Source organism: Saccostrea echinata, unplaced genomic scaffold (assembly GCF_033153115.1).
Source record: "Saccostrea echinata isolate AGI-Se365-2 ecotype Australia unplaced genomic scaffold, CSIRO_AGI_Sech_v1 ptg000002l, whole genome shotgun sequence".
NCBI classification, from domain to species: Eukaryota; Metazoa; Mollusca; class Bivalvia; order Ostreida; family Ostreidae; genus Saccostrea; species Saccostrea echinata.
In genome coordinates this window covers 14,988,421-15,007,990 of record NW_026889751.1, presented here as the reverse complement: position 1 = coordinate 15,007,990, position 19,570 = coordinate 14,988,421, and the positions used below count along the sequence as shown (strand labels likewise).

At 34.2% G+C, this 19,570-nt stretch overlaps 1 protein-coding gene across 2 annotated transcripts in view; it reads right to left on the bottom strand.

Moving 5' to 3' along the window:
- Positions 1 to 5,451: 5,451 nt before the first annotated feature.
- The window catches only part of LOC133173370 (sugar transporter SWEET1-like), a 335,382-nt gene continuing 321,263 nt past the window's right edge, over positions 5,452 to 19,570 (bottom strand). For both annotated transcript variants that reach the window (XM_061308365.1, XM_061308358.1), the window contains one exon: positions 5,452 to 5,711. In XM_061308365.1, coding sequence (XP_061164349.1) covers positions 5,628 to 5,711 — 84 coding nt within the window. In that variant the 3' untranslated portion in view covers positions 5,452 to 5,627. The remainder of the gene's footprint in view (positions 5,712 to 19,570) is intronic.

Here is a 19,570-nt window from a genome sequence, read left to right as displayed (position 1 = left end):
GTAAGTAAATAAGTATCCGAAAATATTTAAATATAGCCATAAATTCCAAAAGTAGGTCAGAGTGACCTTCATTTATGTCAACGTACTCTGCGGACCCAAGATGCATCAACTGACAAAGTTTGATGATTCTAATTATAAGCCAAATAGTAACTAAAATATTTAAATATAGCCATAAAATTTCATAGGTAGGAAACGGTAACCTTCTTTTCAGTCAACTTACTGAAGGACCCACAATGCATCAAACTGGCAAAGTTTGATGATTCTAATCCAATAAGTACCCGAAATATTTCATTATAGGCATATAAATTGAAAGTAGGTCACAGTGACCTACTTTTTAGTAGACGTACTCCGAGGACCCAAATATGCATCAACTGACAAATTTTGTTGATTCTAAGCCAAATTGTATCCGAAAATATTTAAATACATCAATAAAATTTCAAAAGTAGGTCACGGTGACCTACTTTTCAGTCGACCTAATCTGAGGACACAAGATGTTTTGAAAAAGATAAGCCATAAAATTCAAAAGGTAGCTGTGTTTTAGTTCACGTACTTCGAGGACCCAAGATACATCAACTGACAAAGTTTGATGATCAAAGGCCTTATATTGTTCAAAATATGCCTCTTAATCATTTTGAAAAAGAATCGCCGCAAAATTTAAAAAGTAAGTCACCGTGACCTACTTTTAAGTCAACATGAGGTCCTTAGATGCATCAGCTGACAAGATTTGATGATCCTAATCCTTATAGTAAGCAAAATATCAACATTTTAATAAAGTGTAATTTTTGGTCAACTTTGAAGTGACCTTGAGACCACGCTCTTTGGCCCAGGGCGATTCCCCGTGTAAATTTTAATCTACAACAAATCCTCATTTTCTGTGTAAATTTGGTGATAATCTGCCCAGTGGATCTTGAGAAGAAGATTTTTTAGCAACCAGTACATTTGGTTTTACCTATTAATTATCTCCCCTTGTTTAAGATCACAACCCTAGTTTTAGTATAATAGGGAGCCCTTGGGCCAAGGATACCCTGTGACAAATTTGACAATAATTGGCCAAGGGGTTCTCGAGTTTATGGCCCATATTCTAAAAAGTTTACGCACACCACACAAATGGCCATAGCATTAGCTCTTTGAGCCTTTGGCTCAGAAGAGCTAAAAATTAAATTAAAAAGTCATTCTTAAGTCTAAATTCAAAAATGCCCAACCCATGCTAACTTCTAAATCCTTACCCCTAAAACATGGCTTCTCTAAACAAAAGATCCTAGCAGAAGAGCAAAAATTCCTTGAATCTCTCCTTTTTATACAAAAAAAACCCATGACGTAAAAGCTGGAAAATGATGGAAACGTCGGAAAATGCTGGAAAATCGTGACTACATACAAGACAACTATTATGAATCAAAGTAATCACCAAATACATTCCTAAATCCATTTAATACAACCGTTCACGGTAGCTCAGTCGGTAGAGTGCTCGCTCCGTGATCGGGAGGTCGTGAGTTCGAATCTCGGCCGCGACTGACCGAGTCGATAAAATGGGTAGCAACTGTTCCTTCGCCATGCGCTCACCACTTTGAAGTGAAGGTGCGGGTCTTTCGGATGAGATCTTAAAAACCGAGGCCCCGTGTCACGGTAGGCGTTGGCACGATAAAGATCCCTCACTGCTCAATGGCTCTGAGTGCCGAGTAAAGGTCAAAATTTGAAGCCCTTCACCGGTATATGGTGACGTCTCTATATGAGTGATAAATTCTCGAATGGAACGTAAAACAACATATATACAATCAATCAACCATTTAATACAACAAATAACACGATTAACTTCAAAAGTCCTCAAACTATCGTAACATTTACGATCGGGCTCGACCTCCCGCAATTACGACGACCAAGTTTGTAAACAATTCCTGTCAGTTTACAACAAGACAATAAATCAATGTGATTTTATTTTTTGTTGAACTTTTCTTGCTACTGCAAAACGTAGTTTGCGGCGAGATGCAATTCGAAAAGCATTATGGGATCACAGGTTACTGCGGAAAAAAATTTGTTTGGATCAATGTGCAAAGTCCGAATCTTCTCTTCGCCCAGGCGAAGCGACGAGCGGCGCTTCACGCCGCTTGCTATCAAGTAAGCTAAAAATACCAAAACTCTATTACAGCTATGACCAGCTGATTTCCACTTAACTTAAAACATGTGCACAAACTATTTCAACACATGCAAATCTATTAATCTTGTCAATAATCACCTATCAACATGCGCGGATCTAGAGGGGGGTTGGGTCAGGACCCCCCCCCCCCCCCGGAATTTGCAGAGTTATAAAAAGTATATACTGAAGCAAATAAAAAATGACTTTGGACCCCCCCCCCTCTCCCTAGAAAACGTGGACCCCACTATCACCACCACGAAATAGAAGGTTTTCACGTTTGGAAAGTGGATTTTACCCTTTTTTTGTCAAGAAATTTTTGGATAAGATTATTTTTTACTGGGAAGGACCCCCCCCCCCCCCTTGGAAAAAAATCCTGGATCTGCGCCTTATCAACTACATGAAACACATATATTATACATGTTCCTGCAATGTCAAGTAAGTATACACATATACAGGCTCATTTTAACTTTCCTATAAATGTCAACAATAATCAGGTTAAATAACTCTGTACAAACCAATCTGTCAAATCACTGAACTGTGACAGAATATTACTAGTCTTTAAAAGTGACTCATACCAGCTGCTTAATCGCCCGCGTGGCGCAGTGGTAAATCGTCCACTCTTGAGTCGCAGAATAAGGAGTTGATCCTTACGTCGTGCGTTCGAATCCCACTGTGGGACTTGGAGACCGGTCCTTCGGATGAGACCGTATAAACCGAGATCCCGTGTCGCATTAGATGCTGGAACAAAAAAGATCCCTCACAGCTCAATGGCCCCGAGTGCCGAGTATAAGTCAAAATTTGCAGCTCTCCACCGGCAAGTGGTGGCGTCTCCATATGAGTGAAAAATTCTCAAGAGGGACGTTAAACAATACACAAACAAACAAACATACCGGCATCCATGTATGCTCTGTTTCCGAGACAGATCGTTGATATGCTCAAAAAGAGCAGCCCTTGAGAGCTTAAGTGCTATCAAGGGAACCCTGTGTAAGGTAAAGATATCAAGAAAGACAGATTCCATGTTGGTGTAGAATTTTGGCCTTCTTTGGGGGATGCTGTAGACTTCCAAGATCTTAGCATTGCAAAAGCCTGCATTCCTTTGTTTACGTTAACTAAAATGTTTAGATCAGTTTACCTGTTTTGTTTCTATTAAGATAAGAAAATTGATTGACTTCTTTTATGTCATCTTCTTCAAATGTTACCTTTCCTCCTTTCTTGGTCTTAACTCAACTTTATATCTTTTTACGTTTAGGTTTTTACGTCTCAGATGTTTTATTTTGTCTCTAATGTCTCTTAGAGTGTGAGACAGAAGTGAAAGGTCTTCTGCAAAGTCTAGGTCGTATATTATCTAATCGAAGGGGGACTGAATTCCTCTTGCATTTTTGTAAATACCCAGTCAACAACTATCAGAAATAGTGTTTGAAATAAGGGGACAACCTTCTAAAACCCCAGTTTTCCAATTAATGATTCTAATATTCAGAGTTCTTTTTATGTATTATTTGTACTTTTGACTTCGTACAATGTCGGTTGCATTAGCCTAGTGGTAGGGCGCTCACTTCATGATCGGGAGGCCCAGGTTCGATTCTCGTTCGCCGCGCCGCGTCAAACCTAAGACGTAAACATAGGTAGAGACTGTTCCTTCGCCAAACGCTTGGCTCTAGAAGTGAAAGTCACGGGTCTTTCGGATGAGACGTTAAAAACCGAGGTCCCGTGTCACGGTAGGCCTTGGCACTACTCTGAGTGCCGAGTATAAGTCTAAATTTGAAGCCCCTTCACCGGTATATGTTGACGTCTCTATATGAGTAAAAAATTCTCGAATGGGACATTAAGCAATATACAATCAATCAATCGTACAATGTCTTTATAATGATGTCGATCTAAACTGGGATTTCATAATGTCTTAATCGTTTCCCTTAAACAGTCTATTGATGATTCATGTTGGTGCTGAATATTCTAATTTTGGCATTCTCTGACGTTTCTGTAGATTTCAATGCCGATCTTAGCATTGTAAAAGCCTGCATTTGCTTTATATTAAATGTTTATATCAGTTCCCCTGTTTTGTTTATGATACTACAAAGATAAGAAAATTGATTGACCCTAGGCCTCTTCTTGTATCATCTTCTTCGAATGTTACTATTCCTTCACTTTTAGTCAGGTCTCTCATTTTTCTTGGTATAGATCTTGAGCTTCTTTTTCCATTGGAAATTCATGTCTTTCTATTTTTCAACATTTTACTTTTGGTCAGTCATATTTATAAATTAGAAACATCCTCAGCGTATTGTAGCGTATATTCAAGTTTGTTCGAATAATGACCGCTGGGTGGTAGGGTTGGGCCACAGTGGGTAACCAAAGTTTTACATGGGAATAAATAGGAAAAATCTTTGACAAATCTTCTCTTCAAGAGCAATAAAGTCATGATTAGTTAAACATCTATTCATATGGAAGCATCTTCAGGTAGTGTAGATTCAATTATGTACAAATCAAGACCCCTGGGGGTCTAGCGGGCAACATGGGTGATCAAAGGTTTATATAAGAATAGATAGGAAAAATCTTTAAAATTCTCTCCAAAAACAGCAAAGCCATGACAAGTAATACTAGTATTGATATGGAAGCATACCCACTTAGTGTAGATTCAAGCTTATTAATCCCCTACCCGTGAAACAGGATGGAACTATAGGTTTCCTCCATGTCTGTCCGTCCGTCCGTCCCTTCATCTGTCTTTCCCACGTGGTTCTCCGCACTTTTTTTAAACGCTAGCAGATATTGAGCTGATTTTTGGGAGATTGTATCTTAATGAGTTAAGATCAAGTTTGGATTTCGTTCCTCTTCCATGATTTTTTGTAAGGGAATTGTGGCCTTCTTTTTTTTAATTTTAAAGGGTTTTCCCCAATTTTTTAAATGCTTGTAGATAGAAATTGAGTTGATTTTTGTTATGTGAGTCTACCTTGATGAGTTAATAGATGAAGTTTATATAACGTTCCGCTTCAATGATTATCAATACTGATTATCAACCGATTATCAATACTGAACTGATTTCTGATTTTTTTTTCTAGCCAAAGTCCTCAGGTGAGCGTTGTAGCCCATGGGTTTCTTGTTACGGCTTTTTTGTTCTTGAGAATTTTTTAATAAGATATTTTCTATATATTCCTATGTAAAACTTGTTGTCCTGCCCTACCTCTGTGGTCATGATTTGAACATACTTGAATTTATAATATGTAATGAAGCTTTCTTCTAAGTTTCAACTTTTCTGGCCCAGTGGTTCTTGAGAAAAAGATTTTTTAAAGATGCCACCAAATAAAAGATGCTCAGCTAAACTAGAATACTTTACAAAGCACCTTAATTGAGTTTATCAAAATAACAATCACAAAATAATTCATAATTGAGATGTACAATTTCCAATTAATACATGAACAACTATCTCATCACAGAATATTGCAATTTTGAAGGCACAATAAGCTATATCAATTTCTAGTATATTAATTAATGATAATGTCTGATTTTATTCATTCTTTTTCTTTGATCTGTACTTCATCAAACATGCCACTTTGCCAGCACTGGTAGCTAATCCCACAACATTTGGTGACTGAAAAAAATTATATCAATAGAAAAATTTATTGTTAAACATGTCTTCAGTAATATTACAATTATAGCAACTTAAATCAGCATATTTTTAATAGAAGTCCGATGGCAAAAAAATCCAACATGAGAACAATGTGACCTTCTTTCACCCTAGAGTGCATCAATGACTGACACGGATTGTATGATGATCTTCAATCTATTAAATAAATTGCATTTTATGATTTTTAATTGGCACTGATCGAGATATTGATATGCATAAATCTATACTTTAGATTAATAAATTAATAAATTTTGCAAATAAACTCCGAAACGGATGCACCAGTGTTCTTACTATCTCCTTTATGAATACACAAGATACAAGATGATGTCCGTAATCTATATTCAGATTTCATTCGCATAGTAAGTATCGTGCATTAAATTAAAAGTTTACTTTCATTTTCTATAAACAGCCATGAAATAGTAAAAACGTGAGTACGGTGGCGGTTCCGGTTGGCTGATCTAAGTTAGTGGCAATTTTTAATGAAACTGACAACAAGCCATCGTTTATTTATTTCATAAAACGTCATCACTGAATTATTCAATCAGAACTTGATTTAAATGATATAAAAGAAATAAGTTGTGATAACCGATTAAAAAGGGAAATGTGCAAATTGTTTTTGTCATTCACCGATCTTAATAGTGCGGAAACTTCTAGAACATCATATAGCTAAACATAAAAAACGAGGCGATTATAGCTTCATTAACATAAAAAAAAGCTTTTGTGTTAATGGTCAATGAAATAATGGTAAATTATTGATAACACAATAAGTTGTGAATATACATGTATTTTTATATCGAAAGAATATTAGCAGGTTTTACTAATAAATTTATCGGTAAAATTTGTATATTCCTCACTGAGAGCATAGTAGCAACGAACCCGAAGTACAATTTGTACTTTGTAATAAATTTGCTTACATGAAAAGAGAAAACTAATGAATAAGGTATTGTTCAAATACAATTAAAGCAGTAAAAATTTTGTGCTTTTTTCTAAATACAGTCTTTGTATCAAATACTCGGCCTATTCATAGGGTGTTAAAAAATCAATTTATTATTAAAATGAGCATATTCGCTGCTTTTATCCTTGACGGAAATGAAATAAAAGCACCTGAAGTACAATATCCATAACATAGTATAACAGGTTTCACAATAAACGTTAATGAAATTTTATTTTTCATGTTTTTACAAAAGGGGGGGGGGGTGGTTACGTACATCTACTTCTGCTTCAAAGCTAAATGCAGGATTTTGAACAAAGTATTTCTTCCTGGTGTAAGCCTGTAGGCTGTCAGTAGAAACTATAATATATATTATTGGAATTTTCTGTCGGTAGTGGTATAAATGCAATTCCCCGCGCTTGCGCGGGATTTCATCTAGTCATCTTTATAGCCATGTAAAGCACAGTATGGTCTCAGTGTTCTACCCAACCACCGACCACCAATCCCCTCCTTGTGACAAAATAATGCATAATGTTCATTTTCTATGTAATATGAGCTTGGTTTAACATTTGGAAGCAATTTTAATGTTCAAAAAAATTGAGATTGTCAAAATTTTATCACATTTGACCTAGCCCTTTCTTTGTTTGTTTATTGTTTTACGTCCCTCTGCAGAATATTTCCCTCATATAGAGACACCACCACTTGCCGGTGTAGGGCTGCAAATTTAGACCTATAATTGGCACTCAGAGTCATTGAGCAGTGAGGGACCTTTTTCGTCCCAACACGTTCTGTGACATGGGACCTCGGTCTATAGGGTCTCATCCAAAGGACTGGTCTTGACGTCCCACAGTGGATTCGAACCCGCGACAAGAATCAGCTCCTTACCCCGCTACTGTAGAGCTCTAACCACTGCACCACGCGGGCTACCCATTTGACCTGTAAAAGGTTCCAAATGACATTAGATGATGTTCTTTTTCATTCAAAACACCTGGAGTCTGTTCTTGTTTTAATATTTTGAAGCAATTTTTTTTTGGAAAAATTTAAATCATTGAAATTCCATCTTATTTGACCTCCAAAAAGTTCCAAATGGCATTAAATGGTCTTTTAATTTATGCCTATCCAAATACTGAATATGACCTTAACAGCAATTCAATTTTTTTTAAAAAGTTTAATTAAATCTTTAAAGTTTCATCCCATTTGACCTGCATAAGGTTTCATAATGGTACAGCAAAACTTGAATATAACGAACACGGATATAGCGAATTTACGGCTATAGCGAATTTTTATTCATGTCCCGTCAAAGTCCTTATATAAACCTATAGAAAATTGCAGTATATAACGAGCATGGCTATAACGACTTTACGGCTATAACGAAGTAATTTTAAGACCCCCGCTGACGATATTTTAACACATTTTTTTTATTAGTATAACGAATATTTTTCATTACAAATTTCATTAAATATACACATTCATAAAATTTTGAAATTTATGGGACATTTATCTGATTTTAAAATTAAATTTTGTCAGTGCAAGATCTAAAGAAAGACTAAACATATGAACTGGAGACTTGCTGGAGAGCATAGAACATGATTTCCAGATGTGTGGAATCGCCTTTTCGTGTAGCGTCATTACTTCCGGTCGCTACCGGAAGCGAATTAAAAAAGTCAAGTTTTTCAACTTTTTGTTTTTCAATATTTTTTTATGATTTTAGTATGGGATTTTAGTACTTTATATATAATTTGTTTTAAAAGTTCAGAGAGTGCCTCATGTTATATCACTTCCAGGGGAAGTATGGTTTGTCCAAATCGAAAGTGGCTTTATATTTTTGTTAGAAATTTGTATATGTTATACCATAGGGAGTAATACATGAATTCTCCCCAATCTTGAGTATTTTATAAGGAATTAAACGCCAACTTCATATGCTAGCATTGTTTTTTGAAAAAAATAGTTCCGTATACGAGTAATATCTGATATTCCATTGTCAGAATAACGTTTAGTTTGCCTATGTCTCAGAAACATTGAGTCATGAAACTTTCAGGGTTGATACATCTTGACTTGTAGTATTAAATAACTGTTTTCGTATGCCGTCACTTCCATTGTCAACTGGAAATATTGGTAAAATATTGAAGTTTTTTCCTTTTCTAAAAAATGTTGGTCATAACAAAGGCTTACAGAGAGTTTCAATAATTTGTTTTGGTTGAGTAATGCTTTATTTTCACATGCAGTTTTCAAATAAAATCCTGTGAAGTAAATATATGTAAAGTCAAGAAATTTATTGTATATTTTTACTAACCCCCCCCCCCCCCCCCACACACACACATGCGGGCGCGCGCCTCACCCAACAACAACATAAAATATTTCTCTTAACCCGAAATCGACCTCTGGTCGATTTTAAATGTACTAAAGACCGAAAATATATTTTCTTGAAAGTTTGCTTGCTTTGATACAATTTGTAAATCGGCGAATTTCTTTACAGATGAACAGAGATATAGAATTTACTTTTTGTCTTAAAGTTATTCTGATATTTATTAATAAAATAAAGCTTCCCTAATATATGAGTTAATATTCCGCTGCCGTGATGCTTTATCTGTTGTGTGTGTAAATCATCTTATTTACGATTACTTCATCTTAATAAAAAACACTTCCATTAGTTAAATTATTTCCAGAATCAGTAGTGACTAAAAACTAGTGATATTACTGTAGACTGGCAAATAATCACTATGGTTTTAATTTCACTATGTTCGCGAATCATCATTCAGTAGTTTTTAAAAACGTTTAAATGCTTATACGAAATTTAAATTAATTTCTTGCAAGCGCGAACTTAAAACCATCGTGATTGGTACTTTTTGAAAAATCGTGAAATTTAACATCGTGGAATTAAAACGACTTAACAGTATTCCTTTAATACAATCCAATTCTCCTGATATGTTAGTTTTAGTTACAAGTAATAAACATTTGTGTTCTGATGTATTTCACGTTCACTCAATCAGAAATAAAACAAAAAAGGAGCTTTCTGAGGAAAGCAAAATTTGTATTAATCATCAATCCTGCCTGTCAAAACTATTATCTCTGCACAACCAAGAGTGTATTAACACAATAAGACACACAAAAAATCTGTGTACACAAAACAGTATGTGAAAAATATGTTTTCACGTAATACATCAGTAAAGTATCAATCAATTTGATATGCATGTGTGGTGCTGACTCAAGGAGGGGGGGGGGGGGAGGGGGGTAAATAAATGCATGAAATCAGGTAAAATAAAACAATTAAGTGTAGATAGGTCTTAAATTTAAAAAAATCTTATCCTTATTTATCATCATTTTAATTTTGTACAATTAAGTGTGTGCATCTCAGATTTTAATAAATTTCACACAAAGATGTTTTGGACATAACTCCCCCCCCCCCCCCACTCCCTTCCTCGTATTTTTTTCCCTTCAAGTTTTGCAATACTTTCAAAATATAAACGTTTAATTATATTTTATGTATGAAGGTGTTACAGGGAATACCAACATTTCCAGTTTTGCAATATTTTCAAAATATAAACGTTTAATTATATTTTATTATGAAGGTGTTACAGGGAATGCACAACATAACATGTTGTTTAGTGTGGAATCAACTTCTCTGAAGACAGAGAAGGGACGGTAGACCTTCTTGTTGCCATGGCAACAAGGTTTCTAGTTATTAAGGTCTTTCGTCTTCACGGCAGACCTTGTTTCTTATTATTTTTCTTATTTTTTAGACAAATTTTCTGCACGCAATATCTCCAGAACTATTCAATGGTTTTTCATCAAACACTTAGGGATAATGCGCTATTAAATGTCATTGTTACACCTGAAAGAGTTTTGGAGAAATTCGCTTCCGGTTCCAAAATATGGGCATTTTTCTGATTTTAAAATGAAATTTTATCCGCGCGAGATCTAAAGAACAGGTGAAGATATGAACTGGAGACTTGTTGGAGAGCATAGAACATGACTTCTAGATGTGCGGGTTTGCCTTTTAGTGCGTCGTGAGTACTTCCGGTCGCTATTGGAAGCGAATTTAAAAAGTCATTTTTTTCAACTTTTACGTTTTTCAATATTTTTCTTTGATTTTAGTAGGGGTAATAGAGACTCTTATCGTAATGCTTAATATATAATTTGTTTTTTTTTAAAACTGTCCACCAGAAGATATTTTAAAAATAGATTTTTTGAAAAATTTTGTGCACGCAATTTCTCAAAAAGTATTCAATGGTTTTTCATCAAACTTTCAGGGATAATGCGCTACTAAATGCCATCGTTACATTTGAAAGAATTTTGGAGAAATCGCTTCCGGTTCCAAATTACGGACATTTATTTGATTTTTAAATGAAATTTTATCCGCACGGAATCTAAAGAACGGCTAGAGATATGAACTGGAGAATTGTTGGAGAGCATAGAACGTGACTTCTAGATGTGCGGGTTTGCCTTTTTGTGCGTCGTGCTTTTCGACTTTTGGCGAAAAGCCCTATTGTTTTCGTCTTGTTTTATTAGGGCTTTTCGCTTTCATGCGAAAAGCCCTATTGTTTTCGTCTTGTTTATTAGGGCTTTTCGACTTTTGGCGAAAAGCCCTATTGTTTTCGTCTTGTTTTATTAGGGCTTTTCGCTTTCAGGCGAAAAGCCCTATTGTTTTCGTCTTTTTTATTACGGCTTTTCGCTTTCAGGCGAAAAGCCCTATTGTTTTCGTCTTTTTTATTATTATTAGGGCTTTTCGCTTTCAGGCGAAAAGCCCTATTGTTTTCGTCTTTTTTATTATTATTATTATTATTATTATTCTTTTTCTTAACACTTTTTTCGTTCAGCGTTTAAGGAGTATCTTTGAAAATAGGTATTTTGTTTTATAACCACTGGAAAGCAAACCTAAATGTCTCGCGTATGTAATGTTTTGAACTTCCGGTTTACTCACTTCCGGTTTCTACTAAAGAAAAACTGAAATTTCTAAAGAAGCTAAAGTCTTTCTCATTTTCAAAGACTAGACTCTCAAATTCAAGATATAAATTCTAGACACCAAAACCTACAAAAAAGTTAGCGATGGTGATTTTCGGCCACTGATACTTTCTGAGATATAAGACTTCAAACATTGAAAAAGGGGGGATGAAATTTTTAAAAGTCACAATTAAGGTTTGAAAATTATTTTGAGCATAGATATAAGTTAAGACTAATAAGTAGAACATATAGTGTAAGTTTCATATCGATCCAAGAAGAACTTCCGGTTTTAGGGGTCTTAGAAAATTGTCTATGGGAGTTTCTATGTTAAATTGAAATCAGTCGTACCACGTTTTCTCTTAAAATAATCAAGATATTCTTGTGAGATTTTAAGTGTAGAATGACCTTGATACGGTACCGACCTCATTAGGTCATGAAAAGGTAATTCTGGAAAATAAGGGATTTCTAGGGGCCAACATTGAAAACATACTTTTTCCTGTAACTTTTTTATTTCTCAATGAATTTTTAAACAGCTTTCTATTCTGGGTTCAGATCAAAGAGTGCAATCTAAAAATTATGGTTCGTGGGGTCATTTTTTGACCCCTTATAGGAGTTACAGAATACTGAAATAATGTAATTTTTATTTATTTCAAAAATAATGGAGTAAGAGTTATCTCCCTTTGAACATCGGTTAACAGGCTTACATACTCTTTAGGTTTGAAGTCTGGTATGCATATGACAAGTACTTCCGGTTTTATGAATCTCTAAATTTGTCTATGGGATTTCTCATGTTAAATGGAAAATTGTCCATTTCACGATATCTCTTAAAGTAATCAAGATATTCTTTTGAAAATTGAGTGATATAATGACTGTGATATTGTTTCAACCCTATTAGGGTTTGAAAATGAATTTCTGGAAAATAAGGGATTTCTAGGGGCCAAAGTTGAAAACTGACCTGTGCCCATAACTTTTTTAATTCTTAATGAATTTTTGAACAGTTTTCTATTCTGGGTTTAGCTTAAAGAGTACAATCTAAAAATTATGGTCCGTGGGGTCACATTTTGACCCCTTGTAGGAGTTACAGAGGATTGAAATAATGAATTTTTTATTTATTTCAAATATGATGAAGTAAGAGTTATCTCCCTTTGCACATCTGTTTGCGGGCTTACATACTCTTTAGGTTTCAAGTTTGGTATGCATATGACAAGTACTTCCGCTTTTATGAATGTCTGAATTTGTCTATGGGAGTTCCCATGTTAAATGCAAAAATGCACATGTCACGATATCTCCTAAACAAAATCAGATATTCTTGTGAAGATTGAGTGATATAATGACATTGATAATGTTTCAACCCGATAAGGGTCTGAAAATGAAATTCTGAAAAATAAGGCATTTCAAGGGGCTAATATTCAAAACTGATTTTCCCATGTAACTTTTTTATTTCTAAATGAATTTTTGAACAGATTTCGATTCCGAGTTAAGCATCAATTGTACAGTTTAAAAATTATGGTCCGTGGGGTCACTTTTTCACCCCTTATAGGTGTTTTAGAGACTTGAAATATAGTAACTTTTAGTAATTTTCAAAATAACATTGTAAGAGTTACCCCCCTTTGCAGAGCTCTAGTGAGAATTACATGCTCTTGAGGTTTCCATTTTTATAAGCTGCTGAGGACTTGATCCGGTTTGATTATTTTTGTTGTTGATGTTTTTCATTAAGTTAGAGTTATCGCTCTTTAAGGTCCTTGAGATTTAAAGCGTCGAAAAGCCCTCCGTTTTTGTTGAACGACAAAAAAAGTCTAGTTAGGGCTTTTCGCTTTCAGGTGAAAAGCCCTATTGTTTTCGTCTTTTTTATTAGGGCTTTTCGCTTTCAGGCGAAAAGCCCTATTGTTTTTGTCTTTTTTATTATTATTAGGGCTTTTCGCTTTCAGGCGAAAAGCCCTATTGTTTTCGTCTTTTTTATTATTATTATTATTATTATTATTATACTGAACACTTTTTTCGTTCAGCATTTGAGGAGTACATTTAAAAATAGGATTTTTGTCTTATAACCACTAAATAGGAAATGTAAATATCTCGCGTATGTAAGGTATTGAACTTCCGGTTTAGTCACTTCCTGTTCCTACTAAAGGAAAACTGAAAAACCTAAATAAGCTAAAATTCTTCTTATTTTGAATATGCAGGCTCTCAAATTCAAGATATAAATTCTAGACACCAATACGTACAAAAAAGTAAGCGATGGTGATTTTCGACCACTGATACTTTCTGAGATATAAGACTTCAAACATTGAAAAAAGGGGGATGAAATTTTTAAAAGTCACAATTAAGGTTTGTAAATGATTTTGAGCATTGAAATACGTTAAGACTAATAAGGTTAACATATACTGTAAGTCTCATATCAATCCGAGCCGAACTTCCGGTTTTAGGGGTCTTTGAAAATTGTCTATGGGAATTTCTATGTTAAATTGAAATCAGTCGTGGCACGTTTTCTCTTAAAATAATCAAGATATTCTTATGAGATTTTAAGTGTAGAATGTCCCTGATACGGTACAGATCTCATTAGGTCATGAAAAGAAAATTCTGGAAAATAAGGGATTTCTAGGGGCCAACATTGAAAACAGACTTTTTTCTGTAACTTTTTTATTTCTCAATAAAATTTTAAACAGTTTTCTATTCTGGGTTCAGATCAAAGAGTACAATCTAAAAATTATGGTTCGTGGGGTCACTTTTTGATCCCTTATAGGAGTTACAGAAGACTGAAATAATGTAATTTTTATTTATTTCAAATCTAAAGAAGTAAGAGTTATCGCCCTTTGAACATCAGTTAACAGGCTTACATACTCTTTAGGTTTGAAGTTTGGTATGCATATGACAAGTACTTCCGGTTTTATGAATCTCTAAATTTGTCAATGGGAGTTCCCATGTTAAATGGAAAATTGCACATTTCACGATATCTCTTAAAGTAATCAAGATATTCTTGTGAATATGTAGTGATATAATGACTGTGAAATTGTTTCAAACCCCATTAGGATTTGAAAATGAATTTCTGGAAAATAAGGGATTTCTAGGGACCAAAGTTGAAAACTGACCTTTGCCCATAACTTTTTTAATTCTTAATGAATTTTTGAACAGTTTTCTATTCTGGGTTTAGCTTAAAGAGTACAATCTGAAAATTATGGTCCGTGGGGTCACTTTTTGATCCCTTATGGGAGTTACAGAGGACTGAAGTAATGAAATTTTTATTTATTTCAAAACTGATGACGTAAGAGTTATCTCCCTTTGCACATCTGTTTGCGGGCTTACATACTCTTTAGGTTTGAAGTTTGGTATGCATATGACAAGTAGTTCCGGTTTTATGAATCTCTAAATTTGTCTATGGGATTTCACATGTTAAATGGAAAATTGTCCATTTCACGATATCTCTTAAAGTAATCAAGATATTCTTGTGAAAATTGAGTGATATAATGACTGTGATAATGTTTCAACCCCATTAGGGTTTGAAAATGAATTTCTGGAAAATAAGGGATTTCTATGGACCAAAGTTGAAAACTGACCTTTGCCCATAACTTTTTTAATTCTTAATGAATTTTTGAACAGTTTTCTATTCTGGGTTTAGCTTAAAGAGTACAATCTAAAAATTATGGTCCGTGGGGTCACATTTTGACCCCTTGTAGGAGTTACAGAAGACTGAAATAATGAAATTTTTATTTATTTCAAATATGATAAAGTAAGAGTTATCTCCCTTTGCACATCTGTTTGCGGGCTTACATACTCTTTAGGTTTCAAGTTTGGTATGCATATGACAATTACTTCCGCTTTTATGAATGTCTGAATTTGTCTATGGGAGTTCCCGTGTTCAATGCAAAAATGCACATGTCACGATATCTCTTTAACAAAATCAGATATTCTTGTGAAGATTGAGTGATATAATGACATTGATAATGTTTCAACCCGATAAGGGCCTGAAAATGAAATTCTGAAAAATAAGGCATTTCAAGGGGCTAATATTGAAAACTGATTTTCCCATGAAACTTTTTTATTTCTAAATGAATTTTTGAACAGATTTCGATTCCGAGTTAAGCATAAAGGGTACAGTTTAAAAATTATGGTCCGTGGGGTCACTTTTTGACCCCTTATAGGTGTTTTAGAGACCTGAAATATAGTAACTTTTAATAATTTTCAAAATAACATTGTAGGAGTTACCCCCCTTTGCAGAGCTCTAGTGAGCATTACATGCTCTTTAAGTTTCAATTTTTATAAGCTGCTGAGGACTTGATCCGGTTTGATTATTATTATTATTATTTTTTTTTGATGTTTTTCATTTTGTTAGAGTTATCGCTCTTTAAGGTCCTTGAGATTTAAAGCGTCGAAAAGCCCTCCGTTTTTGTTGAACGACAAAAAAGGTCTAGTTATTATTAGGGCTTTTCGCTTTCAGGCGAAAAGCCCTATTGTTTTCGTCTTTTTTATTAGGGCTTTTCGCTTTCAGGCGAAAAGCCCTATTGTTTTCGTCTTTTTTATTATTATTATTATTATTATTCTTTTTCTTAACACTTTTTTCGTTCAGCGTTTAAGGAGTACCTTTGAAAATAGGTATTTTGTTTTATAACCACTGGAAAGCAAACCTAAATGTCTCGCGTATGTAATGTTTTGAACTTCCGGTTTACTCACTTCCGGTTTCTACTAAAGGAAAACTGAAATTTCTAAAGAAGCTAAAGTCTTTCTCATTTTCAAAGACTAGACTCTCAAATTCAAGATATAAATTCTAGACACCAATACCTACAAAAAAGTTAGCGATGGTGATTTTCGGCCACTGATACTTTCTGAGATATAAGACTTCAAACATTCAAAAAGGGGGGATGAAATTTTTAAAAGTCACAATTAAGGTTTCAAAATTATTTTGAGCATAGAAATATGTTAAGACTAATAAGTAGAACATATAGTGTAAGTTTCATATCGATCCAAGAAGAACTTCCGGTTTTAGGGGTCTTAGAAAATTGTCTATGGGAGTTTCTATGTTAAATTGAAATCAGTCGTACCACGTTTTCTCTTAAAACAATCGAGATATTCTTGTGAGATTTTAATTGTAGAATGACCTAGATACGGTACCGACCTCATTAGGTCATGAAAAGGTAATTCGGAAAAATAAGGGATTTCTAGGGGCCAACATTGAAAACAGACTTTTTCCTGTAACTTTTTTTATTTCTCAATGAATTTTTAAACAGTTTTCTATTCTGGGTTCAAATCAAAGAGAACAATCTAAAAATTATGGTCCGTGGGGTCACTTTTTGACCCCTTATAGGAGTTACAGAAGACTGAAAAAATGTAATTTTTATTTATTTCAAAAACAATGGAGTAAGAGTTATCTCCCTTTGAACATCAGTTAACAGGCTTACATACTCTTTAGGTTTCAAGTTTGGTATGCATATGACAAGTACTTCCGGTTTTATGAATCTCTAAATTTGTCTATGGGATTTCTCATGTTAAATGGAATATTGCCCATTTCACGATATCTCTTAAAGTAATCAAGATATTCTTGTGAAAATTGAGTGATATAATGACTGTGATATTATTTCGACCCCATTAGGGTTTGGAAATGAATTTCTGGAAAATAAGGGATTTCTAGGGGCCAAAGTTGAAAACTGACCTTTGCCCATAACTTTTTTAATTCTTAATGAATTTTTGAACAGTTTTCTATTCTGGGTTTAACTTACAGAGTACAATCTAAAAATTATGGTCCGTGGGGTCACTTTTTGGCCCCTTGTAGGAGTTATAGAGGACTCAAATAATGAAATTTTTATTTATTTCAAATATGATGAAGTAAGAGTTATCTCCCATTGCACATCTGTTTGCGGGCTTACATACTCTTTAGGTTTCAAGTTTGGTATGCATATGACAAGTATTTCCGCTTTTATGAATGTCTGAATTTGTCTATGGGAGTTCCCATGTTAAATGCAAAAATGCACATGTCACGACATCTCCTCAACAAAGTAAGATATTCTTGTGAAGATTGAGTGATATAATAACATTGATAATGTTTCATCCCGATAAGGGCCTGAAAATGAAATTCTGAAAAATAAGGCATTTCAAGGGGCTAATATTCAAAATTGATTTTCCCATGTAACATTTTTTATTTCTAAATGAAGTTTTGAACAGTTTTCGATTCCGAGTTCAGCATAAAGGGTACAGTTTAAAAATTGTGGTCCGTGGGGTCACTTTTTCACCCCTTATAGGTGTTTTAGAGACCTGAAATATAGTAACTTTTAGTAATTTTCAAAATAACATTGTAAGAGTTACCCCCCTTTGCAGAGCTCTAGTGAGAATTACATGCTCTTTAAGTTTCCATTTTTATAAGCTGCTGAGGACTTGATCCGATTTGATTATTTTTTTGTTGTTGATGTTTTTCATTTTGTTAGAGTTATCGCTCTTTAAGGTCCTTGATATTTAAAGAGTCGAAAAGCCCTCCGTTTTTGTTGAACGACAAAAAAGGTCTAGTTATTATTATTATTATTATTCTTTTTCTTAACACTTTTTTCGTTCAGCGTTGAAGGAGTACCTTTGAAAATGAATTTCTGGAAAATAAGGGATTTCTAGGGTCCAAACTTGAAAACTGACCTTTGCCCATAACTTTTTTAATTCTTAATGAATTTTTGAACAGTTTTCTATTCTGGATTCATCTTAAAGAGTACAATTTAAAAATTATAGTCCGTGGGGTCACTTTTTGACCCCTTGTAGGAGTTACAGAGGACTGAAATAGTGTAATTTTTATTTATTTCAAATATGATGAAGTAAGAGTTATCTCCCTTTGCACATCTGTTTGCGGGCTTACATACTCTTTAGGTTAAAAGTTTGGTATACATATGACAAGTACTTCCGCTTTGATGAATGTCTGAATTTGTCTATGGGAGTTCCCGTGTTAAATGCAAAAATGCACATGTCGCGATATCTCCTAAACAAAATCAGATATTCTTGTGAAGATTGAGTGATATAATGACTTTGATAATGTTTAAACCCGATAAGGGCCTGAAAATGAAATTCTGAAAAATAAGGCATTTCAAGGGGCTAATATTCAAAACTGATTTTCCCATGTAACTTTTCTATTTCTAAATGAATTTTTGAACAGTTTTCGATTCCGAGTTTAGCATAAAGGGTACTGTTTAAAATTATGGTCCGTGGGGTCACTTTTTGACCCCTTATAGGTGTTTTAGAGACCTGAAATATAGTAACTTTTAGTAATTTTCAAAATAACATTGTAAGAGTTACCCCCCTTTGCAGAGCTCTAGTGAGAATTACATGCTCTTTAAGTTTCCATTTTTATAAGCTGCTGAGGATCCGGTTTGATTACTTTTTTTTTTTTATGTTTTTCATTTTGTTAGAGTTATCGTTCTTTAAGGTCCTAGAGATTTAAAGCGTCGAAAAGCCCTCCGTTTTTGTTGAACGACAAAAAAGGTCTAGTTATTAGGGCTTTTCGCTTTCAGGCGAAAAGCCCTATTGTTTTCGTCTTTATTAGGGCTTTTCGCTTTCAGGCGAAAAGCCCTATTGTTTTCGTCTTTTTTATTATTATTATTATTATTATTATTATTATACTGAACACTTTTTTCGTTCAGCATTTGAGGAGTACCTTTAATAATAGGATTTTTCTCTGATAACCACTAAATAGCAAATGTAAATATCTCGCGTATGTAAGGTATTGAACTTCCGGTTTAGTCACTTCCGGTTTCTACTAAAGAAAAACTGAAATACCTAAAGAAGCTAAAATCTCTCTCATTTTGAATGTCTAGACTCTCAAATTCAAGATATAAATTGTAGAGACCAATATCTACAAAAAAGTCAGCGACAGTGATTTTTGACCACTGATACTTTCTGAGATATAAGACTTCAAAAATTCAGAAAGGGGGGATGAAAATTTTAAAAGTCACAATTAAGGTTTGAAAATTAATTTGAGCATTGAAATACG